This window comes from Catharus ustulatus, chromosome 6 (assembly GCF_009819885.2).
Source record: "Catharus ustulatus isolate bCatUst1 chromosome 6, bCatUst1.pri.v2, whole genome shotgun sequence".
Lineage (NCBI taxonomy): Eukaryota > Metazoa > Chordata > Aves > Passeriformes > Turdidae > Catharus > Catharus ustulatus.
In genome coordinates this window covers 38,911,192-38,935,873 of record NC_046226.1, presented here as the reverse complement: position 1 = coordinate 38,935,873, position 24,682 = coordinate 38,911,192, and the positions used below count along the sequence as shown (strand labels likewise).

At 43.5% G+C, this 24,682-nt stretch overlaps 2 protein-coding genes across 2 annotated transcripts; one reads left to right on the top strand and one right to left on the bottom strand.

Moving 5' to 3' along the window:
- Window positions 1–194: 194 nt before the first annotated feature.
- Window positions 195–12,259, top strand: ZFYVE19 (zinc finger FYVE-type containing 19). The gene is made up of 11 exons (XM_033062419.2): window positions 195–416; window positions 957–1,078; window positions 3,715–3,768; window positions 4,266–4,426; window positions 5,612–5,757; window positions 6,651–6,765; window positions 7,308–7,517; window positions 7,965–8,044; window positions 8,715–8,825; window positions 10,208–10,350; window positions 11,726–12,259. The coding sequence occupies exons 1-11, from the start codon at window positions 363–365 to the stop codon at window positions 11,796–11,798; spliced, it is 1,269 nt and encodes a 422-aa protein (XP_032918310.1). The 5' UTR covers window positions 195–362; the 3' UTR covers window positions 11,799–12,259.
- On the bottom strand, window positions 11,725–23,649 carry PPP1R14D (protein phosphatase 1 regulatory inhibitor subunit 14D). The gene is made up of 4 exons (XM_033062420.2): window positions 23,467–23,649; window positions 19,347–19,442; window positions 19,130–19,162; window positions 11,725–17,109 (listed from the first exon to the last, which is right to left on the bottom strand). The coding sequence occupies exons 1-4, from the start codon at window positions 23,647–23,649 to the stop codon at window positions 17,041–17,043; spliced, it is 381 nt and encodes a 126-aa protein (XP_032918311.1). The 3' UTR covers window positions 11,725–17,040.
- Between the last annotated feature and the right edge of the window lie 1,033 nt (window positions 23,650–24,682).

The following is a 24,682-nucleotide window of genomic DNA, read 5'->3' as shown; positions in this document are numbered from 1 at the left end:
TCGGCGGGGGCGGGCAGGGGCACCGGACTGCACGTACCACAATGCATCGCGCGGCGATGGCGGCGCAGCCGGCCCGGCGCTGGGCCCGTGTGGAGCCCTGGGCAGTGTAGTTTATTCGCAGAGAGCCTCCTGGCGTGCGAAGGGGGGAAAGGAGGAGCAAGGGACTACAGTTCCCATAGGGCCGTGCGCCGCCTGCTGTGTGTTGAGGAGACGGGAGAGTGGTGTCCGCACCTCCTCGCTTGTGATAGCCCCGCTCCCCGGCGGTCCTCGGGCCTGAGGCAGGCACAGCGCGGGGGGAACATGGAGCTTGGCAGAGCGGGGGTGCAGCGCCGTGCCTGAGGGCGGGCCGGGGCGGTAGCGCCATGGATAGCCGGTGCTATGGGTGCGCGTCCAAGTTCTCTGTCTTCAAGAAAGAGGCAAGTCCGGCTCCGGGGGGTCAGGAGCGGGCCGGTCCCGCGGGTGCCTCCCCCGCAGTGCGAGGGGCTGAGAAGGGAACCGGGAACTGCTTCGCCCGGCGCCGAGACACGCTTCCCGGGCAGCATCCTGGCGTTGTTGTCCTTGCTTACTGAGCTCTCCTGGTGCCTAATTCCGATATTGTCTTCAAATATGGGAAATTACTGACCCCCCACCCCCCAAAAAAGAGTCCCTGAATACCATCCCTGTAATCCAGGATTCTGTCATGGTCTCAGACAGTTCACACACACTTCGTTATCCTACGGGGTGAAGTGGTGACTCAGCTCCCAGCAGGAGTTATGTGCTGGTGCTCCAAGGCTCTTGGGTCTCCATATCTTCAGCAGCAGCTGGTGAAACAGCTCTGTCACAAATATCAGCCTAGCCCCAGCATTATTCTGTGTGTGCCTCGGCCCTGTGTCTGCATGCGGCCTGGCGGAGCCATGGGGGGTGTGTGGTGCCGAGGTGGTGAAGCCCTGTCCTGCCCCTCTCTCCTGTCTCTGCAGTGTGGCTGCAAGAACTGCGGACGGTCCTTCTGCTCGGGCTGCCGGAGCTTCAGTGCTGTTGTTCCCCGCTGTGGAAACACTCAGCAGAAGGTGTGCAAGCAGTGCTATGGAAAACTAACTGGGTAAGACGGGAGTGTTTCTTACCAAAGACAGTTTCAAACCCAAAGATAGTTTGCTGCTTTTTTTTCCTTCAGTTTACATTCCATGTGGTGTTGCAGACTTCTGCAGCAGAAGAGCTCTGCATTCCACATGTGCATGGATGCTGCCTGTACCCTGGAATTTCAAGACAGGAGGTCTCTGAACTGTTGTTATATGAGCTGTGCAGTCCTAAAATAGAATTCAGGATTTGTACTTGTTCTCTGTGGTTGACAAAGTAGTCTGAAAGCATCAGGTTTAAATCTTTATGGATGGACACTGAATTTCTGTGGACAGTTTAACTAGATAGGTTAAGCCACGCTGTGCTTTTGCCCAGAAATCTACACCCCTTTAGCAGTTCTGGCAGTCTTCTCAGATGTGTATAGTTGAGTAGCCTGACAGTAAGATGTTCAAAGTGTTATTACATCTGTGGGCAAACAATGATATAATTCCTCCTTGTTGAGGGATCTCTGTTATGTGTGGCCTCAAGACATAAAGTTTTGTAGCCTAAAATCTATAAAACTTCTGCTTTTAAAAGAAAACAAAATTATTTGCAAACATAACCAGTAGACTTCCTGTTGAAAACAAAACATGTAATTCAGTAGCAGCAGGATTATAAACTTGAACAAGCAACACAAGAACACAGATGTACATCAGAATCCCTCTGTCAACCAATTTTTCTGTGTCCTCCTTTTTCTCTTGCATTTCTCTTGTTCCTTTTCCTCACTTTTCTCATATAGCAAGTGAGAGGGGAATTTTCTGGCTCTGCAGGTGTCTAAAATGAGCCTCATTAGTGAAGGTCTTCATCTACATGGGCTGCTGAAAACAGTGAAAGGTAGTATTCAGTCTTTTCAGTTTTGAAATTTTCTGATGTCCGCTTACAACTTCAAAGCCATTAAGAAAACAGGGCTGCCTGTCTTGGCATTTCTTCTGGGTCTTTTTTTCTCATAATTTTAATATCAGTGCTAGAGAACTACAGCAGAAGAACAATCTTCCCTAACTGGATAGCAGGTAGATAATAGAATCATAGAATGGCCTGGGTTGGAAGGAACTATTGGAAGATCATCTATTTCCAGCCCCTGTGCTGTGGGCAGGAGCACCTTCCACTAGACCAGGTTGCTCAGAGCTCCATCCAGCCTGACCTTGAGCACTTTCAGGATGAGGATCCACAATTTTCTGTGCAACCTGTTCCAGTGTTTCACCACTCTCCAAAGTAAAGAATTTTTTTCTAGTATCAAATCTAAACTTGCACTCTTTCAATTTAAAACCATTCCCCCTTGTCCTGTCACTCCATGCTTTTCTAAAAAAGTCCTTTTCCCTCTTTTCTGGAAGTTTCCTTCAGGTATGGGAAGGCTGCAGTTAGGTCACCTTGGAGCCATCTCTTTTTCAGGCTGAATAATCCAAATTCTGTCAGCCTTTCCTTGTAGGAGAGGTGCTTCGTCCCTCTAATCAATTTGCTGGTCTCCTCTGGACACGTGATACCTGTGTCCATCCTGTGCTGGGGGCCCCAGAGCTGGATACAGCACTGCAGGTGGGGTCCCATGAGAGAGGAATAGAAGGACAGAATCCCCCCCTTGTCCTGCTGGCCACGCTGCTTTGGGTACAGCCCAGGACACGTTTGCCTTTCTGGGCTGTGAGTGCACATTGCTGGATCATGTCCAGCCTCCTATTCACCAGCACTCCCAAGTCCTTCTCAGCAGGGCTGCTCTTGATCTGTTTGTCCCCCAGCCTGTGTTGATACCAGGAGTTGGGTTACCCCAGCCCAAGTGCAGTACCTTGCACTTTGTCTCATTTAACCTCATGAGATTCCCAAGGCCCCATTTCTTGAGCTTGTCCAGGTCCCTCTGGATGGCATCCTGTCCTAGAGGTAATACACATTGGCTGCAGTTCTGTAAGCTGCATATGTTGTTGTTCTTCGTGCAAATAGCTTTCAGGTTTGAAGCCTTAGAGCTTTGGAAAGCATTCCAGCAATGTTGCATTCAGTTGTTACCATATGGGCCTTATTAGCTGTGATTTCTAAGAACAAATAAAATGTGCTAACTAACTTACATAAGTGTCTAGTTTAGTCCCTCAGCCTGAGCACAGCAAAGTAGAAGAGTTATACATGTTTGTGGTGTACAGTGTTCAAGTGTTTTGGAAGATGTTATATAATAACTTTCATAACGCTTTGTTTTACTTGCACATTATATAATTCTGTGTTTGTTGCATGCCCCAGCTCCTTCCAGAGTGTCCTGCTGCATGGAAGCTAATTACACTGGGAGTCTTACCTAAGTACTCCCTACCTGCTCTCTGCACTGGGAGGTGCAGGCTGTGGGAGGCAAGGGTATTTCAGCCCCACCTCTTTTGGGTCACTGGTGACCATTTTAAATCACATTTTGTCCAGATGCAAAACAACTGGACCAAAGGACAGAGTTGAAGTCTCCTGCTGTCCTTTGTAGCTATATTATCTTAATCCCTTGCATAAGCTGATTCCTCTCAGTGTTAATGAGGTTAAGAAAGGGGCTGTACTAAGAGGTCAAGAAACACCTACTGATTCCTCTTGAGGTGAGAGATTTAAGTGATTGTCAGTATTGTCAAGTATTGCAAGTATCTTGAGTTCAGAGAAATAATTTTTGTCTTTCAGAGAGGAATCTCAAAGCAGTTCAGCAAAATGGTCACCACCAGAAAACTACAAAAAGTGAGTTGCACTTGCCAAGCAGTTCTTTCTACTGTAGATGAGCCTTTTAGGCCCTCCTCTTCCCCTACAGATACCAGCAAAAGTGGGGCTTGTAGTCTGGGTATTTGCTTGTTCAGAGTTAGATTAAGAGTGGAGTTTTTGTTCTGCTGTTTGGGTTGTTTGTTTTAAGGGTTGGGGGGGTATGCTCTTTTGAATGGACTCCTGAACAACCACCTGCCTGCAATTATCTGCAGCTGGTCAGAGTTGGCTTGGAAACGGGAACCTTGTGGTGAAATGTTCCTTTTCTCCTGGGAAGTGCTGTCAGGTGTTTTTGTGAGCTAAGGTTTTCCTTGCCCTTAGGAGTACTTTATTGTGCTGATATTGGAGAGAGTGGTTTAATTTCTGTTCTGCACTGGCATTCTTTAGATAGCCTGTTGGGTTCACAGAGGGTGTTTTCTTTTCTCTGGGTTAAAATCCCTGTTCTCAATTGTCATGTATTTTTTCCATCCTTATCACAGGCGTGTAGCAGCTTTTGAGGCTAAACAAAACCAGCTGAAAGACCAACAGAAGGCAGCTGCAAAACCCCCAGGTCAAGCAGGCTGCAGATACCAGGGGCTCTCAAAAGAGGACAGAGCTATTGCAGAGAGACTGGAGAGGCTCAGGGAGGAAAGGAAACCAAGTGAGTTTTAGAGATTACCATAAATATCTTGGGTGGGAACACTACTATTTGGGAAACAAGGAACCTGGAGGGAGAGAGAAGTACTGGGCTTTAAGGAGCAGTGATATTAGGGGGTTGAAGGCTTAAAATAGGACAGAGTGTCCAAGTTCTTTTGCCACAATGGCCAACTTCTACAATGAATTTAGATCAATGTTCCAGTTTCATTTTGCTTCTTGGGGTTTCTTTTGAAAGTACTACTCAGTTTTGGAGCAGTGTCTAACCTGCAAAATCATTTCCCCGTTTTCCATTTTTTGGGGTAAAATCCTGTGTCAAACCCACTTGGAGTAGAATGAAATGATAGTCTTTGGCCAAACTATTTTGAAGAAGGTTTCCTGTGAGTCACAGTCTCGGGCAGCAGCAGTTCCATTCTCTGTGAGATTATGTTTTGACCAGCCTCGTCTCACAGAGAAGGAAAAGGATTTTCATCCACAGCTGTCAGGTTCTAGGACTGCTTTGAGGTGTTATATGTGGTCTCTAAAAGAAAAAGTATACTATTCAGAGTGGTTACCTGGTTATCATGTAATCATCAAGTCCAACTGTCAACCCAGCACTGCCAAGTCCACCACTAAACCATATCCCAAAGTGCCACATCTACACATCTTTTGAATACCTCTGGGGATGGTAACTCAGCCACTTTCCTGGCCAGCCTTTTCTAGTGCTTGACAACCCTTTCTGTGAAACAATTTTTTCCTACTATCCAATCTAACCTCCCATGGAATAACTTGCAGCCGTTGCCTCTCATCCTTTATGTGGCAGAGGAGGATTTCAGTCTGATAAGGCTGGAACTGCATTCAGAGATGTGGGACCAATGGACTGAACTCCCTAGATAACACTTATTTCTCTGCCTGTCCTTAGAATCCCAAGTCAGCTGATTTCCAGGTGACATCACCCTAATACTTGTGTTATAGCTGGGAGATAAACTGTAAAGGAGGCAAGGACTTGGAAGAAAGGGATAGCAGTTAGCATTAGGGTAGTCTTTGAGTCATTGCAGTATGACCCCTCATTCATGTTGGGGCTGGGTGAGGTTTGTGCTCAGGTGTTCAGAGTCTGATTCCAGAAAGAAATACAATTTTGAGGAAAAAGACATGTAGCTTTTCATTTTCGGTAACAGAATAATCTCCTCGCTTGGGTTATTGTGAATTGCAGAGTCCATCCCCACTCAGGCTGAGATCGAAGCTAGGCTGGCAGCCCTGAAGGAGGATGGCCGAGGACCTGTTCCATCCACGCAGGAAATGGAGGACCGGCTGGCTGTCCTGCAGGGGAGAGATCCTCCTTCCCAAGCTCCCAGACCTGTAAGCTCCCTCAGCTTTTAGTCAGCAATTTATTCTGAGCTGACACAGTAACTGGTGTCACAACATACTAACCATTCTTCCTTCTTCACCTTTTTTTGTATCCAGATAGCTTCCTTCAGAAATCTCTGTTTCCTGATTCTGTCATTGCTCCAGAAGCAAATCACCAGCCTTTACCAGTTTGCTGCTTCAATTTGAATGCAACACATTCCTTTATGCCAGATGTAGTTCATGTGCATATTTTTCACAATAGATGCTAAAATTTTCTACTCTCAACTCATTTATGGACCTGAGTGGTCAGTCATATCAGAGCTGTTTGTGTTGGAGGCTTATAAGCGCTACCTTTCAGTTACATCATCTAGTTGTTGCTGCATACCAGCTGGGCAGAATCCTGTTGATTTTTTTTAGATATGAAAGCCCAGCATGATTTGTCTGAGGTTGCAGAGGAATCAGTTGGATATATGCCTTAAAAGCCTATAGGAATGATCTTGTCCCCCGAGATACCATTTCCTTATGGTTCTTTCAGCTGCATGTCCAGCTGTTATCATAGGTCTCCACGGGGCTGCTGGCTGTCACTGTTGAGAATGGCACTTTGTTTACACTGGAGTTTGTGTCAGAGCTGGAGTTGGGACCCAGGAGCATGTATTCCTACACATCCAGCTCCCCTTTGCCTGTTTGGGTGACTGCTCTTAGAGCTGTGTGCACTCAGCACCTCTGAAAATGAAACCCTTACAAATCTCTCACCACATAACTGTAAACTGAGATTCTCGATGTCAATGGAGGCATCTTTGTATGCTGCTTCCATCTAGGGTGATCTTGGTTGCCAAAATTCTCCTTTGATTGAGTATGCCACTTTCCTCTCCTTTGCCTTTTCCCACACTCCCCTGTTTTCTTAGGTGCACCAACCTCCTGATACCCGAAGTCTGGTCCAGCAAACAGATGATCTGTTAACTCAACTGTCTGAGGAGGTTGCCATTGATGAGCATTACAGACCAAGAGTTCAGCCTCAAGGTATCTGTTTTGGCTTCTAAAGACCTGTTTATGTGTGGTAATGGATGTGCTACGCTGAGAAGGAAATTTGTGCCTTGTTATGTAACTTACAGGTGAGCTGAGTATCCAGTTTGTCCATATCTTCCCCTGATAATCCCCCACACTGACCAAGAGGAGCCATCTGGCTTCACACTGGGTCTCAGTGTCTTTGCTTGGAGATGATTCCTTCTTGTCAGGGTTGTATTATTCAGATTCTCTGTTTCTCTAAAGTGACTCCTCCCTGGAGAGGAGCTGTTGCTACTCCTAATACACCTGTGCACTGTTGCAAAACATCAGAATCTGGCATACCATTATCTTCTGGTTGTATTGATTTCTCTGTAATCTCACAGATTAGCTCATTTTCCTTTCATGTACAATGAAGATCCTACTGGCACACCATTTCCTCTTGTTATCCAGTTTCATGGAGAGCAGCAAGCTGCTTTTGTAGCATTATTTGTCATGTTTTCTGTGCCCAAGAAACATTGCTGCTGAATGACTAGTGTGTTCTGTGTGTCTGTCTGCAGCTGTTAGTAGCCAAAGTTTGAATGATCTCAATCGGGAAAGTGAAGATAATGTTTGCCCTGCAAATCTGGACCCAAAACAGCTAGAGGAAGAAAAGAATAAACTTCTGGCAGAAGCTGCTGCTGAACTGCGGGAAGAGAACACTAGGCAGGAAAAGATCCTGCAGGTTGCCAAGAGACTGGCAGCACTCAAAGGCGAGGACCCTGAGAAAGGTGGGTAGCAGATGAGAATACAGTACCACGAAAGGAATCAAGTTGCTATGACAGACTAAATTCTTTATTAGTGTTTATTCATTTAATTCCTCCGATCTGAGGAACAGACTGAGATTTGGTTCTGTCTGCGCTCTAAGTTGAGGGTGAAGGCTGCAACTGTAAGGTCAGACTGCTTTGTTTTGCACCCTTCTTTGGGATAATTTTAGTACGCTCTAGTGAGATTAACAAAGCTTTTAAAACCAAAACTCTGGTTTTGGTGGGGATCTTTTCATTATCTCTTCCAAGTATTAAAAATAAACAGTAAGGTTCATTTTGAGGAATCTACACCTTAAAAGGTCAGAGCCACAATACAGCCAGCTCACACCACAAAAATTGTCTCTGGTACATTTGTGGGCACAAGGCTTGAGGCAGGTGTGAGTTACAGTCTCACATTTCTTACTCCTACAGTTACACTGGAAACCTATAAGCTCCCTGACAGTGATGAGGAAGTGGCTGAGGAGGAGGCCATTCGCAGAGTGCTGAAACAGGTCAGAAGTGGCAGCTGTTTTTCTTCCTCTTGGTCATGTTCTGTGTGTGTTACCTGGTGAGCATACAAAGGATGTGTTTCTGTTCCCGAGAAGAGTTTCATTCCTTACTTTCCGATACTAGCTCCCATGGGCCATTCAACTATTTGACAGGCAATTGACAACAGTATTTCTAGTCTGTCACATTGTCTTTCTCATTCATGCTTGGTCTCTCTTGTGGTCTGCATGTGTCTCTTGTATAACCACGTTTTGCTGGTACTTCCTCACTTCTTATTCTGTGTTTTCCTCCAGCCAGTGATGAGATGTGTGCTGTGTAGCTCAGCTTACACCTACATTTCTCCCTAAAATGTCTCTGAGTTGTCTTGCAGGCAGACCTGAGCTAAAGTTTGTCTGGTATATCACATGAGTGTGATTAGCATGGTGCTTGAGGGCCTGCTAGCTGCACTGCAGAGTGTTTGAGCTGCAGACCCTGGCTGCTGCAGACTGTCCACAATGGACACACAGTGTTCCGAGTGCAGAGTGAGCTTACATCTGTCTGGGTAACCCCAGCTGCATTCAGACTTGTCATCTTGTGTTACTGCATGAGAGCAGTAAGTGCAGGAGGTTTAGGGCCTGGAATGAGGCTCCCAGCTGTGTTTGAAACAAGAGATTTCTTGCTTTGTGTTGTTACCAGCTCACAGAGGAAGCCGCCCTGGATGAAGCAAGTGGATTCAACATTCCCCCAGATCAGACCACCCAACCAGGACCCTCACAACAGAACCTGTGTAAGAAAGCAAAGCAAAAGGTCAGTGAACTAGTCAGGATCTCTTGAATCAATGTCTCAAATCTTCCAGAGTGTCAGGAGAGTACAGTTCTGCAGCAGAAGTTTGTTGTATCCTAGGCTTGATGCAGAAAAGAAAATTAACCAACCAGTTTCTCCAAACAAGCCAAGCAGCTTCTGCAAGGCAGACCAGCTCTGAGCTCAGCTGTGAATCATCTTTGTACTTATAAAAGGAATTGTTCCCTGGATTACAGTTCCTTTCAAGCTGGCTTTGTGTTGAATGTTACAGTATCGTGTAAACCAAGAGAAGTTGGTAGACACCTCACAATATGGATATTAGAGACTTATACATTTTATATATATATCTATAATTAGTTAAACAAGGCCATGGTCTCATACCATATACAATCTTAACCAGAGTAAATGGGAGGTTTACCAATGCTTTCAGCATGTGCAGAATAGAACCCCTCGATAGTATTCTACTGTTCAGGTTCTCATATAATGTCAGAAGAAAGAATTAGTAGTAGGATATCCTATGCTTAGAGTGGATTCTGGCCTACTGTGGAAATATATACATGATCTCTAATGAATATGACAAGAATTAAATGCACTTGTGACTCACAGGCACCTGTCAGGCCTGCTCCCAGTATAAGAAATTATATAATTATAAGCATTATCAAAAACATCCATCTCAGGTATGACACCTTGCATTTCTGGGATTACTGATGCAAAAGATAGTGTTAGGAAAAGATTGTGTCAGGAAGCTGCCTTTGCCAGTAACTAGGCATTGTGTCTCGGTGTGTTTTCAGTTCCACAAGAGTTCTCTGCAAGAGAGAAGGAGACCATAGTTGGCTGTGTGGATATATTTAGATTATGTTTTCAGAAGATTTTTTTGTCTCAGCCTCAGGTACAAATGAATAGTAGGGGCCTTTTGGCAAAGGACTTCCTTTGTCCCACAGTTTCCTTTCTACAACAGGGAGAAAACAACATCCCCACCTCTGCGTTCCTTTCCCTTCCCACTTAGCCCCTTTCAACAAAACTGTTTGATCTTTTGCTTTTGCAACAGGAACTGTCTGGTATTGTTATGGTGCCTGCCAGAATATCTGGGCTTTATGCCCTTAACACAGCACACACAATGTGGGTGTACGTCACTATAGACACTGAAGGAGGCTGAATACCTGTTTACGTTCAAAGCAACATAGATTCAAACACAAATTCTAGCAAGTACCTTGGGTTTTTATTTAACAATCTAGGCACATATGGGGCCTGTCCCTGTGCTCTGGGCAAGTTTATCTCACAGCCTTAGGATCAACAGAGAGGAAACTGTGGACATCATGCATTACAGTTAAAGTCCTTTATTGTCTGTGCTGGGGTTTGAACACTCTCTTGTTTTCTCTGTGAATTAGAGCCACACTCCAGCCACCACAGCTCTTGCAAAGGCAGATGATAGCGATGAGGATGAGTTACCCTGGTGCTGCATCTGCAATGAAGATGCCACTTTGCGCTGCCATGGCTGTGACGGGGACCTCTATTGCCAGTGCTGTTTTTGGTGAGTCTCACAATTCCTCTAGGCCTGGGAAGTGGGTCAAAGATAAAGCCCCTTTTGTGTGTTTTTCTCACTGGGCAGGAAAACAGGCAGTAGGAAGCAAGATTTGAGGAATCCAGATTTGAACTGAATGCTAGTTGTTAGAGAAATACTTTGTGTGATCAGTACTTGTCCCAGGCTTCGGGGACTGAACTGGTCCTTGGCAGAAATGCTTCAGTGCATGTTTGGGCACATTGTCTGAATGCTCTCTGGAGCAGCTGATGTGCTGCATTACGTGGGATGGGATAAATGAGGCCATTGTTCAGTGACTCCTGTGGCTTGTTAATGCCATTGATGGATGACCTGGGCTGAATTCCCTTAAAGGGGGAGATCAGATAGTATGAATTCCTGAGACCTTTTTAGGTTGAGACTTTGCAATCCTAAACCATATTAAAAAATTCTTAATTGAGATATGTGCATGTGAGCCTTTTTTCACCAGTCAGGCTTTGCATCACCTGTAGTCTTGATTCTGAAACATGTGTAGCTTGATTTTTGACAAAACTTTCATGTCTCAGATTTGGAGGGTTAATTCCTTTGAATACAAAGCTATTCCTAACAGGTTGTGTGACTTCTCTTTTTTTCATGCTTCAAAATCATTGGGTAGTTGGCTGGGTTCTCAGATTAGTGCTGGGTGACATTAAGACAGCAGGTTGTTGAAAATGTGGTTAGGATAACAAGAGATGCTTTTGTGCATACTCTGTTATTTCCTCCAAATGTGTTTTTAGGGAAATGCAAACGCAGTCAGAGAAAACCATATGAAAATGTTCAGAAAACATATGACTGGCAGTGTTAGATTATTAAAAACAAAGCATACAAATGAAAGTATCTGACAGCAAACATCAGTAAAAGCAGATTTAACAGCCTGGCAGGTGAGTGTATCAGCAACACACTGCAGATGCAGACTTGTATCTTATTCAACACTGCCTGCTCCTGAGCATGGTTAAGACAGCTGCCAATACACTGCAGTTAATTTCCAGAGTTTTCTGGAGGAGACTGTCATTCTGTCTGTTGTCACAGTTACTAATGTCTCTGGAATCACACAGTCCTGAAAATGAGCCATGAGTTAGATGAATCTCTTCAAGAGGGAAAGAAACAGAAGGACCTGTTGTCATTTTCAAATCCAGCTGACAAGGATGAGCAGACCTTCCCATAAAGCACCTCAACAATTTCTGTTACAAGCAAATATCTTAGATAGTTAGTCCACATGGCTGCCAGTCTGGTCCTCACAACCCTTGGATAAGTTAAGGGCTGCTGGGAGATATCTTGTGCAGTGACTAAGAGTGAGTTTCTGATCTGGGTATTTACATGCTTCTGACTGCATTTTGTATTTGCTTCTCAGGGAAGGCCATGAGGAGTTTGATCTGAAGGACCACCACACCTCCCGCTATCATCTTCCTTGCAAACAGAAGTGATCACACTCTTTATGGGCAGAAAAGGAGCTGGAGAATGGGAAAACAGAGGAGCCGGCCAGATGGAAGAATCCAAGTGGATTTGCAGCCAAAACGGGTGATGTTTTGGACAGTTAAAGGATGTGCTGTAATCTGAGAGAGGCTTGGAGGGCATGTGACTTTGTCTTCACAAATACATCTGAGAAGTGCAGGGTTTGCTGTGCCTGCTTGGGGATAAATGATGACTTGATATGAGGAGGTGGATGCAAGTCCACAAATACAGATGGTAAAGCAATGTGGGTAGCAGTAAAGATGTGTGTTTAAGGCAGTACTGACTGGCTGATAAATAACTTCCCGCTTTTACTAACAGCTTATACACTGGTTCAACAGGCAGCAAAGCACTTTGCACTGAGAAAAATGTTGGCATTGTGATCACATGTGTTATGAGAACTTTCAAACCATAATAAAAATTATTTATTATAGAGGCCTGTGGTTAAAGTCTCTCCTGAAAATGTCTGATAGCCCTTAACAAAGTGTTGCTTTCTTATTATGTTATGGTAGTCCTAGTGTCAAGTGACTTAGGGAAAGAAATGAAGAATAGTGAAGTCATCAGAAATGTTTTTGTGGCAGGTCTGGAAAAGATACAGGGCAATGTTGCTCACTGACTTGAAAGGAAAGATCCTTTCAAAAGGTTATCTGCTACTGATACAGTATTGTGGCCTGCAGTGGCTGTGCCAAGGTCTTGTCATCTGTAAGAGCAATATATTAGTCTGAAAGAGCTGTGTATTAGTCTGAAAGCAGGATTTGACTTCGTTTATTATTTGGTCCCTGGTAGGATAAAGATGTTACCTGTGTGATGTTCTTCATCTGGTTATGAGAGAAGCTCGGTTTCTTCTGTCCATATCCCCCCTGGGAGACAATCCAGATGTAAGTGGCACAAGTGCCCAGAACACCCAGAATTGCTTCAAATACCCAACTAAATTGGTTGTAAACATGCTCTATTATTCCATCAAGATGAGCTTTTTCCAAATAGAGAGCTCTCTAAGGCCAATAAATTCCAATTGCAACAAAATAAAGGATTTGCCCTTGACAGGGAATTTCCAATGAATCTTGCCTGTCTGGTTTGACACTGCCACTCCCAGCTGTCTGCCTTGCCCCCTGTGCTTAAGGTCAGTGCCTCCAAGGTGAAGTGATGAAACTGTGTTTACCTGCACCTCTGGTCAGAGGACAGCAAATGAATGAAACCACTGTTGAAGGTGGGTTTCTGCTAACGTGCTGCTCTGGATCAGACTCTTCACCAGAAACCTGATTCAAACAATGTAAATAGTAATACTTCAGGTTAACATACTAAAAATGGCAAGCATATCCAGCAGTGCCATCAAAACATTTTCTTAGGAAGAGGTGGAAAAACTTGATTTCTGTGGAGAATCTTCTTTGTCCTGGCAGCCCTTGCTTCACCAGTGCCTGTCTCCTTGGGACAGGTAGATGGGAAAACTACCGGAGTTGTTCTGATGCAAGGGCTCACAATTAACCCTCTGTTACACAAAATTTAAGTTACAGCACTGAGGAGCTTGCAGTCTTAAAAGTCAAAACAAAATGCTGTTCGTTATTTATGTTATAGGAGTGACACTTTTTCATTGCTATTTGACATGGATAATTAGTCTGATAGTAAGACAGCCCAGTTCTGTCTGAGGTTAAATCCTTTCATGTTTTACATGTACAGGGGAAGGTGCAACTCTCTGTTCTTATTTCTCTCCTAAACTGATCCACTGCTTTGGGCTTCAGCCTATGTCTTCTCCAAGCAGTTAGTAGTAATGTTATTTCTTGATTTACAGATGCTGATTTTCTCAATATCTTAGTATGAGTTGGTATACTTGCAACATTTTGAATGCTTCATCCGCAACAACAAAACTTTGAGCTCCCTTGCAGTTAGGCAGCCCTGCCCTGCTCACAGCAGTAATAATGGAGCAGGTTGCAGCCAGAAGCAGTTTATTTCGATTCCCAGGTTGGTTTCTGTGGGGCCATCCCAAGGAATCCAGAAATGCACCCAACCCATTACCTGAAATAGAACTTAGTCATACATGGAAGAGTCTCTTCAGTCATACAGACACATGCTGCTGCTTTCTCTGTACCACTAATGGACATTTTTGTGGCTCCTGCACTTTCTGCATGTAATGGGCCATTTTAGTAGTAGCCTAATCACTTTCCCCTGAAAAGCCATTCCCTCTGTAGCTGTTGCCTCAGTGAACTCCATGTAGGAGGGGCAGAGGGGTATTCAGATGGGCAGGAAGCACACCTAGCTGAATCTGTGTTGTGAAAGAGGAATGCTGCATGACCTTTAAGTGGGCAGTGCACTGTTAGCTGTGTTGCTTACTTCCTACCCTTGTATTTGAAAAGGTGCTGGTAAACAAAGATACTGGTAACCAATCAATTCCTGACAGGCCAGATCAACTTCAGTCATAGCTATTCAAGGACAGAAGACAGCTTGGCATCTTCCAGAAAGAGATTAAGCTTGTTTGCTCTTGTCTTTGTAGCTAGTCATGAGGGAAAATGAGATTTTCTTTCCCTCTCAAAATGATTTGTATGTGAATTATCAAATGTAGGCTCCACTTCAACAAGAGTCCAAATTAGAAAAGCTAATGAACTTTCATACATTGAGTTATCTTGGTATGATCAAGAGGGCAAAGTTCCTTTCAAGCAACATTCTTAGACAGTATGTACATACTTAAGCTAGCTAATTTAGCTAGCTTATGCTAGCTAAATTAACTGGAAGATGTTTGTAAAGAAATTTTTCCAGCATTGATTTTAACCTATCCTTGTGGTCTAGTGTGAGAACAGCCAAAAGGTAAATCAAACCAAGTATGATTTACTACTGTTTAAGAACAAAACAAAAAAAAGTTACTCTGATTGCCTTACATTGCTTTTTCTTTTGCACCAGTGAGCTGAGAAATCATCTACCACTGGCTACATGTTGCCTAGCTTCCCTGATCTCACATTGCTCAGTTGAAATGCTCTCAAGTATCATTATGTATCAGAATTCCTTATGGATCAGAACCAACTGCACATGATAGGGTCTGCAGCTTACTCCTCTCCTGCTACTTGCAGAATAAGAATAAAGACAACTTTGGTCAAGCAGAGTTTTCAGAACCTGCTTTGTGCTTGATTCTAACAATGTCTACATTAAAGCACAGACAAAAATTCTTTTGCATCACTCCATATTGAGCAAATACAGAACAGTGCCCAGGGGAGAAACTATTTCTCTTGGGCCAGAGGAGAGGCAGGTCATGATTTTGTGCTGTTGCAGCTCAGCAGAATAAAACAAAGCCTGTTGGTGGGGTATGTAAGTAATCTGAACTCCTATACTACTGTGCTGTAACTAATTGCATCTCTAGTTTAGGACACTGTCCTGTCCACCTAGCCCTTCCACCTGAACTTCTGTTTGACCCTACTCTTTTTACCAGTGCTCACATCTTTTTGTCAATATGCTGCTGTCCTTTCTCAAGGGGTGTGTTACCTGAGTCTTGGCACGTGTCATCCATAAGCAGTGCCAGATCTGCAACCATTGCAGCTCTGGGTTTAATTTTTTTGTTGCTACTTTACTTATAAAGTTGAGATTTGATGAGGGTAGGCATGTCCCACTACCCCCTTTTTATGCCAAAATTGGTATATTTCCAGGGCTACTAAAGATATATATTGGATCCGATAAAGAAAGACCATTTTCCAGCCTAGTGGAACATCTTGGAGAGCCTTAGAACAAGACATGAGATCCATGGCTTGCCAACTTCCAGTCAGATACAAGAACAGCATGTGGAAGAAAGCAGGCCCCTACATCAGTTATTACTGCAGCTTGGATTTTGTCCTCTCAGAGGACACAACCCACAGTTTGTTCACTGACACCTGGAAAATAGGAGGAAAGAACAAGATAGTAGTTATCAATCTGCTACTGATAAAGATGGAAAGACTAATGCATTTAAGATATTACTGGTCCAACCCACGAATCCTTGTTTGTCTTTGTTAGCTAACCTGCACGTCCCTCTGGTTCCACAGTTGGTCCCTTCTGCCCTGGCTCACCACACAAACAAAAGGTGTACTTAAAAGCTGGCCTTGACTATTCTGCTCCTCTGGACATGACTCAGACTCATCCCTTGTGTTTGCATGGCAGGCATCAGCATAGGGACAGGGCATAATGTGAGAGTGCTTTGCCTAAGCAATCAGCCTCAGTTTGCTGTCTTATTTCCTAGTCACATGTGTCAAGTTACTGACTCGCTAAGAGGCTGGATGTAGTTTCCTCTGTATTTTTCCAGGCAAACATTAGTTGTAGCCAGAGGAGTTTGTGCAGCAAGGTACTGTGCCCTACTTCACTGCTCATTTGTGAGACCAACCTGTCTGCAAAAGACTCGCTCTGAGATACTCCCTGAAGGGAAGTTTGGAGCAGGTATTTTTTTACTTCAGTTTGTCTTTAGCATCTAAAGAGAGAGCAAAAGCAAGCAGTGCATGGCTGGTTTTCTCTGTTTTAATATAAAATAAGTATTTTTCCAACATCTTTTTAAACTAGGAGAAAAATTATTCCCAGACCTTGTTCCTTTAGAAAAGGCTTCTAAGTCTTAAGTCTCAAATTCCACAAAAAGGAAAAAAAAAATTAGCCATTAGCCTTAGCAACTGTTTCACAAACTTCCCCTTAAGTAGGCCAAGTGCACTCAAAAAATTTCTTTCCATCCTACCACATATTTTCTGTCCAACCTTCATAAATAACAGAGGGTTAATAAGACTTACAAAGTATGTGCAATGCTGTAGAGTCAGGTACAGCAGTAACAGGCAGGACATCACAGTTGGGTCCAAGCCAGACTGAAATGAGGTGCAGCTTAACAGTGGCAGATTTTCCATGTTGATGAACGAGTGATAACCAATGCCTTGTTTTCCTTGCAGTGAATGAAAAAAAGAAGTCTTGATGAGCTCCTGAGAACTGTATTCAGTGCTCCTTGGCCAGCATGGAAATTCCTAGAAGAATCTAAAGGAGGGACATCTTGTCCTGTTCCTCAGGTTAACACACTCTTTAAGAATCAGGAAAATGTACAATCTAGCTCCCTGCTGTGTGCGTACATCTGGAAGGAGTGGAGACTTCAAACCGCTGGTACAAAGTTCACCAACTTGGTGATTTTTCTCAATAAGTCCTAAACGTATTCAGAAGTTCTGTTGCTGATCCTGGCTTTGTGAGGAAGATACACATTTCCTTGTAACCAAAGCTGGGTTTTCCATGTGAGCAAGGTCATTTCTTCTGAGGATTGGTGACTCTCCGGAGACCTCTCAATCGACTAAGCAATTCTGTAATGAAGTCCTACAATAAGAATTGGTTGAAGAAGGTTGTCATATTAATTCCAGTGCTCACCAGCCCCAAGAGTACTATAGTGTTTCCATCATTCCCACATTCACCCTTGAATTGAGCAAAAACCAGAATTTTGACATATATTGAGCAAACCTATTTTTTAGCTTAGGAAAGGAGACCTTGTGATGGATGAGAAGGGTCTAAAAGCTCCTCTACTTCCCTTCCCCTGTCTTCCTTTGGAACAGCCATGTTTAGTTTCTTCTCAGGAGCTAGCCTGACCCTCTTCATCCCAGATACCCTTTTTTCCCACCGTGAGATGACCTCAGGATGCTGTTGTTCTCTTTTAGGTTACACTGCTTCCTGTTGCCACCATAACCTCCTGCCCACTTCTACTGCCTTCCCAATCTAGGGCAAAGCAAGCTGTCCCTCTTGTTGAACCAGTAAAGCTCCATGTTGTGAATTGCCAACCATCCTGGAGCTGTGCCAGTTTACAAGGAAGTGGCTGGCAGAGAAGAGGTGGAGCAAAACATGTAGGACTAATGATAACGTTGAGCAGGGGTTGAGGATAGGCAGAGCAGATAGATGAGCAGTTAGTGGAGACAAACCCTGACTACTCTGCTGACACAGCCAAGGACTGTGAACTAAACTGGCCTATCTGGTTATTGCAAGCAGAAGGCAATGTGACTGGTGCAAACTTTGCCCTCTGCATGGCAAGTAACATCGCCATAAAGAAGTGTTCAGCCTTTCTTACACAAAGACATAGCTACATGTTCTTGTAATCAGGCAAGGTCACTGAAAGTATGGCAGCTTGTTACGATTTGTGCTGTGTGGAAACCCAGAGTACTCACTTAGGTGATCAGAGGTTGCCATTGTCTTAAAGTAAATGCCTAGGATCATACATTCCTTTTCAGTCAGTCCTTTCAGTTTCTTGTCTTCTTTCTGCAGTTAGATTGCTGTGATCTTTCAAGGGAAGATTGAAGATCTTCAAGACTGAAGGTCCCCAGGGTGAAAGTAGTATTTTTGCCAATGGGGCAGCAGTATCTGTATTCAGCAGATACTGTACTGTCCACAAGACACTTTCATGGTTTATGACTTAGGAGAGCAAACTGTCTTCAGTTATCGCTCTGGGAATGTGGGATTCTTGCCTCAGATCTGACACTCAGATACTCTGAAAACTATTTCATATTGCCAGCTTTGCTGAAACCCATGCTAGGAGAGTATCTGTGATGATTGCTACAGCCCAGTTTAATTTCAGTGATATTAATTGTGTTTCAGTGATTGAATTTCAGTCATGCATTCATCTCATTTTTTGTATGTTCATCACTGCACAGCCACATTGGCTCAACAACATGTGGAGTCTGATGGATGATGTGCAAGCAGAATGTTCACCTGTAGTGCATGTGGCTGAAGCAGTGATGGGGACCACATTTTGCACAGTGCAGCAAAAGCAATGCCTGTGTGGCGCATGCACACAGTATTGCCTGCAAACATCTAGACATTGTGGGATTTAATTGTCTAATTGAAAGTCAAAACTTGTGAAGCTACATGGAGGAAAAAAAAAATCCATGTGTCAAACTAACCTACATTGCCACTGCTCAGCAATTATCTGCCCAGTCCAACCTAAAGGCCATTCAACATTCTTGTCAGTCATAACCCTAAAGTGTTTTAAGCTAAGAATGTTTTTTGTTAACAGTGTAAAAAAATGGCTATGTGAGCTACATCACTATCTATGACTTTTCTATGCTGAGGATCAAATAGCAACTCAGACTGATCGGCTTAGGATGTCCAAAACATGGAAAGAACTTCCTCTGATTGTAAAGCATGATTCCTTATTTACCCCAGTGCTCCGCCTTCAGTTCATCCATGTGCATTTATATGTAATTTTATAATCACAGAATAAATTGGCAAACAGCTTCCATTATGAATAAAGCAATCTGCAGCATGGTACTGTCTTGGCTACTCAGCCAAGCAGCAGTAAAGACACTGTAACAGAATAGTATAACATGTATGCATGTAAATGGGCTTCACTCACCTCTGTGGGGCTGGAGCACTCATGGAGGATTTCCTAGAAAAACAAGGAGGAGTCATTTTAGTATTTTATGAGTTGATCTAATTCTCCCCTCCCTACAAAAAGGAAGGCACAAGAAACCATCATGCAACACTACAAACACCTGTTCTCTACCCTACATGTCACTAGTCTTTATGAAGAAACTTAACGAACTTGAAGTCACCAAGCCCCTCTATCTGACCTGTAATTTTAATTTCTGTTCTTCATTAGGGACCTCCAGGAGATCTTCAAGATCAATTTGTGGTTCAGGAGCTGCTGCCTCTGTTTCTTCCCTTAGCTAAAAAGAAAAAAAAAACCACCGGAGTTAATTAACCTTCTAACTTCTAAGAATTCTAGAGACCATCTTTAAAGAACTAAGCAGCTGAGTTACAATAAAACTATGCTGCAAAGTTGAGGTCAGGATATAAATCATCTCAAAAAAGGGAGGTTCTCATAATGAGGGCATGGATTCCAGCCCCTTTGTGGTGTCTACTACAGCCACACATCCTGACATACACATTCTTCATCTTTTCCAGCCACTACACTGCTCAGGGATCATCACCCATCATTGGAAGACCATTTCAAGGTATCAAACAGCAGTGCCACATACACCAGCCTATGACACCCTTCCTCTAAGAAGAGTTCACCAAACAGAGCTCCAACAGCCTTAATCTTAGAGGCATAAATAATAGAAGATTTTAGGTTTTTATGCTAATTGCACTCACCTACTTTGTATTTATACTAAGGCTTCTTGCAGTAATGGAGAAAAAAATAATTATGCTGTTGAAAGACCTAACAATATTTTGCTTGCTTTTTCTAATAGTGATGAGAGAGATATAATAATCTCCTTTAACATAAGAGGGATCTCACGTTTTGGTGACTGGAGTAATAATCTTGTACTGCATGGGGGTGTTAGTTGGAGACATTTGTAGACTGAATCACAGACACATTTTAGCTTCACAAATCTCTGCAAGGAAAGCAGCCTGTGTTTTTCCAGTGTACTGCAAAATGGATCTTTCACAACACAACACTAGTGATATTTTGGTATAGTAATCAGTAGAATAAGGATACTGGGTGAACAGTGCAGTACCTGACTGCCAGGTTGTGGCATTTATGGTAATACTTACAAGAAAAAAAGAAGCTTTTCCTGAGCAGTCACTGATACCAAGCCTGAGAGGAAGTAGAAAGCCTTTGTTTAGCTTTGATACACAACTGACTAAAGAATAAATAATAAACCAGAGTTAAATATATTGCACTGTGACCCACACAGTATTTCTTCTTAAAAGTAATAGTTTTCATGTGACTTTTTAGAAAACAGGTGTTGATCCAATCTGACTTTGTCTCTGGTTAAGAAGCTAAGTAGGATGGGAGGGCGAGATAGGGTAGGAAATCCCTGTGGTTTTTAGTCCTAGTGAGGATGCTGTTCTGGCTCCCATATGCAAGGAATCATCTTTAAAATCACAGTCTTAGTTCTGTTGTAAAAAGGCCTTATGACAGTAAGCATCATAACATTCCCTGTATCAGGAGGTGATGTTAGAACTAACCTTGCTGGCATTTGAATCTCTGGCCCTGGAACATTGCACTGCCAAGGCAGGTGGAGCGAAGTAAGAGATAACAAAGAGACAATTGTAATGGAAGTTGATGGATACAAGGAAATCCAAAGAAGCAGGGCAACTAAATAGTATTGTCACAATGCACAGAGGAGAGCAGGATGACCTGCTGGACATCTCTGTGATTACAAGTAATTTACTGAGGCACATATATGTATTTGAAGAGATCCTATTAACAGTCTCTGACCTGGCATAGCATTATGTTATGTAGTTCCTTGTAGCAAATCTCTTATGCTGGCCTGAATACATCAGGGAGCAGGGAAATCTGTTGTGCTGAAATGATGCTAGCAAGGGCAATCCACCGGCAATCTGTTCCTGTAAGGGCATGGCTGGGTTTCTTACTCGTGCCTGCTGGGATTTTGCAGTAGGGAAAAAGAATTCCCTTTGGGCAGCTACTCTGATGACAGTAAACAGCTCTTAATTCTTTGGAGGACAGAAGTGATAACATAAACTGACTTGTTTTTCTGACACCTTTGCAAGTGTAAAGGTCTATCTCTGTACGCTTCAGCAAGTAAAAGTAGCACATGCAGAACCCCATCTTGGGTCATGTTACTGGTCATGCCAAGTGCTTCTTGTCTGTCTCAGGGAAAAAAAGTGCCAAAAATGTAACTCTCTAAAACGGCAGTAATTCTCCAAAGGGCAAGATGTTCTGTTAATCAAAGCAGCAGCCATTCTCCTTGCTTATCTCTAACAAACTTCAACAGTCAGGAAAAGGACTCTCTGAACTGAGCTACCAACTCCAGGACAGCCCCTTAAATGCCAGTGCAGTCATGTTTGGGAAGCACTGTTGTCACTGCCACTCTTTTGAGCAGCCTTCACTCACCAGAACTACCATGCTAGCACTTTGCAGACACACTGAATTTTGCCTCTCTGTCTGGGTCTGCTGATAACTTCTGCTCCCATGTGCACTGTATAATGTTTCATAATACATTATCAAGAGGCCTAAGATACAGCTGAGAATGTATTACTATCGTTTTAATAAGCTATAGAAAATAACTGGAATTTCACAACTAACTTGAAGAGATTAGTCATGTTTACTAAGCAAGCTATATTTGTGAAATCTAAAAAGTTAGTTAACAAAACAGATGCTAATTTTCAGAGGAGGCATGCATTTGCAGCAAAAGGGAGGACCTTTTTCTCCTTATTTGTTTTCTGCTGTTCTTTGCATAAGGCATAAATTAAAACAGAAATGAACTATTTTTATCTCCCAACATGGCATGAGAATCTTCCCACAAATATCAAATAAGAAACAATCACACAGAAAATTATTGCAATAATTATTATAAAAATAAACAGCAACAACAATAATAAGGACAGACTTAGAAGCAGTTCCTGAAGTCTGGATCTTCAGCTGTGGAGGTGACATCATTCTATAGCTCTCAGGGCCCAGAAAATCAGCCTGGGCAGGCAAAAATTTCTCTGTACCATCATGGCAAGTAGCACAAAACCCACCATTCCTGACCTGTTCTAATATGTCTACTTCACCACTGATTGCAATTTGAAACTGCTGATGCTCAGAGCGGAAGACTCTGAGGAATCATCAGCTTTTATTTCCTTGCATCTCAAAAGTGTTCTTAAATTTGCACTGGGGTGCAAATACAGAATACAGGACAGCAAGGGCCTGGCAGTTCATTTAGTCCATCCCATCCAGGACATAAATAAGCAGTTTTACACAATTCATTAAACCCATCTGTGTCTGTTGTTGAAGATAGAGATTCTCTGGGAGTCAAGAAAGCCGAGTTCTCTTACTGTATCAGCCACTGCCCTAGAGGGAAAAGCAAAACCCTTAATCAAGCTATTTAAATGGGTTTAAGATCATGATGTACGATGGGGGGAAGCCTTTAATCTTTTACTGTACTGCACTCCAAAGAATTACCTCAAACACAAAAGAGCACTATTGCTTCTGAAAGCACCCAGCATAAGTGTCATGCATCCAAGGACAGTATATGAATAGAAGCGATAGTGCAGGGTTAAAATTTCAATATACCCAGGCAATGCTGGAAATTGAATGCCACTAACCCAGCGAAAAAATGCAACAGCTGAAGTAAAGACCTGTACCATTCAGGTGCTGTAGGCACTCCTAGAGCTTTCCTACTGGGACATCTTTCAGGCAGACAGGAAAAATTTAGGAGCAACAGTTCCTGGTGCAAAGGGAAGCTCAGGCAAGGAGACAGCTCTGGGGATTGGCGAAGATGAAGGCATAAGACCTCTACATTTGAGTAAAGTTTTTTCCCATTCTTCCCTGTTGCCAGTAGTGTGTCCAGACTCTGCAGTTGCAGATACAGCACATTCTGAAGTGTCTCATTCAAACAGCAGGTAGAGCCTCACTGTTGTGTCAAAAAGGAACAGGAAACACTCTAACCCAGCTAGCTTGGATACTGCTCACTGCAAAGCCACTCACCACATGGAGTTCATCAACAAGAATCATCCTGGTTTATACATCTCTCTAGGTTGTGCTGCTCATGCTGAGCAATAGCTACACCTGCTCAGTGGGTGCAACACAGGGCAGTTCAAAGCCAGGTGGATTGCATCAGTGCAAGCTTCCCTGCCTGCTGATGCACCAGAGTGCTGCAGAGGGGCCATGGAGATACCTGCTGGAAGTTGAAAACAAGGAACTATTTCCAGTGAGGCAGAGCAAGCAAACTTCTGTGTACACACAGGACCTGTAGATGCATTTGCCTGACAAGCGTCTGATTTGCCCCAGCTACTCACCCGACATCGGTACAGCTCCTGCAGCTGGGCGTTGATCCATTCCTCCAGGTCTAGCCAGCGCTGTAGGTCTTTGCGGTTGTATTTTATGGTCAGCTTGCCCAGTTTCCTGTGTGATGATTCCTCCCCAGGTTTCTCTGGTGTCTGGAAAGTCACCCGGGGCAGTGCACTGGAGTTGCTGGCCATGCTCACCACCTCCTTCTCCGACAGCAGGAACTCGCCTTCCTCTGGGCTCCCTCACACCTTTTCTCTGTCTCCTTTAATCAAAGCCTCTCTGCAGCCAGTGTCTCCCAGCACAAGCTAGTTACAGGCACCAAAGGTGGGAGGCATTGGTGATCCTAGGTAGAGAGTTAAGGGTGGCCACAGAGCTGTAGAAGCAGCCAGGCTCTGCAGGCAGAGTTACAGCTGCAGACTCTTGGGTTTCACCATCAGATGTGCTGACAGGAGCAGGGAGGCAGGCAGAGTTGTTGTAATAACATCTGTTGTTAAAAGAAGCCAAGTGAACCAGGGAATTGATGAACCATGTTTGTTAATATTTAACACAAGTCAGCTCCAAGAGGTGGGGAAGAAGGAGGTTTTAAATTACTGTTTTCCTACAGGCATAGCTTACATGCATGTGCAATTCCAGAGGGCTGATCCATGCATAATGCATTGAATCCTGCTGCAATTCCTACTCTGTAAACTGCTTGCAGCTACATGGTTTAGCTCCCTTTGAGATGGTATATTTGGCATTTTCCAGTTAAAGCACTGGATCCAGCACTGATAAGAAGTGGTCTGGAATCAGGCATCTTATCAATTATTTTACAGCAGTAGATCAGGAAATCGCACTGCAACCCAAAGCTGGGCTCAGCAGTTCCATTTTTGGTTCTCTATTCTCTAGGTTAACCTCATCTCTCTCAAAAAATTCTATAGAAATCCCAGTGACATGAATTTGAAATTATTTGAGCAAGAAAATTCTGGGATAAAAGCAATCATATTAAGAAAAAAGTGTAGTATTTGATGTGATGGCACTGCAGGGGAAGACCTCACTAGGGATATAGCACCATCTCCTTCCCACAGAAAAGTATTCATGGTAAGCAGGTTCACCTTCTGAAGCATCATAAATGGCTATCAGACAATATATTATCAATGCTTGGTTTACAATTCCTTCCCCACCTGGTTAAAGGTCTGCAGCAATATTGCCCTGTACCATTTAAAAGGATATGTGCGAGAAGTACAC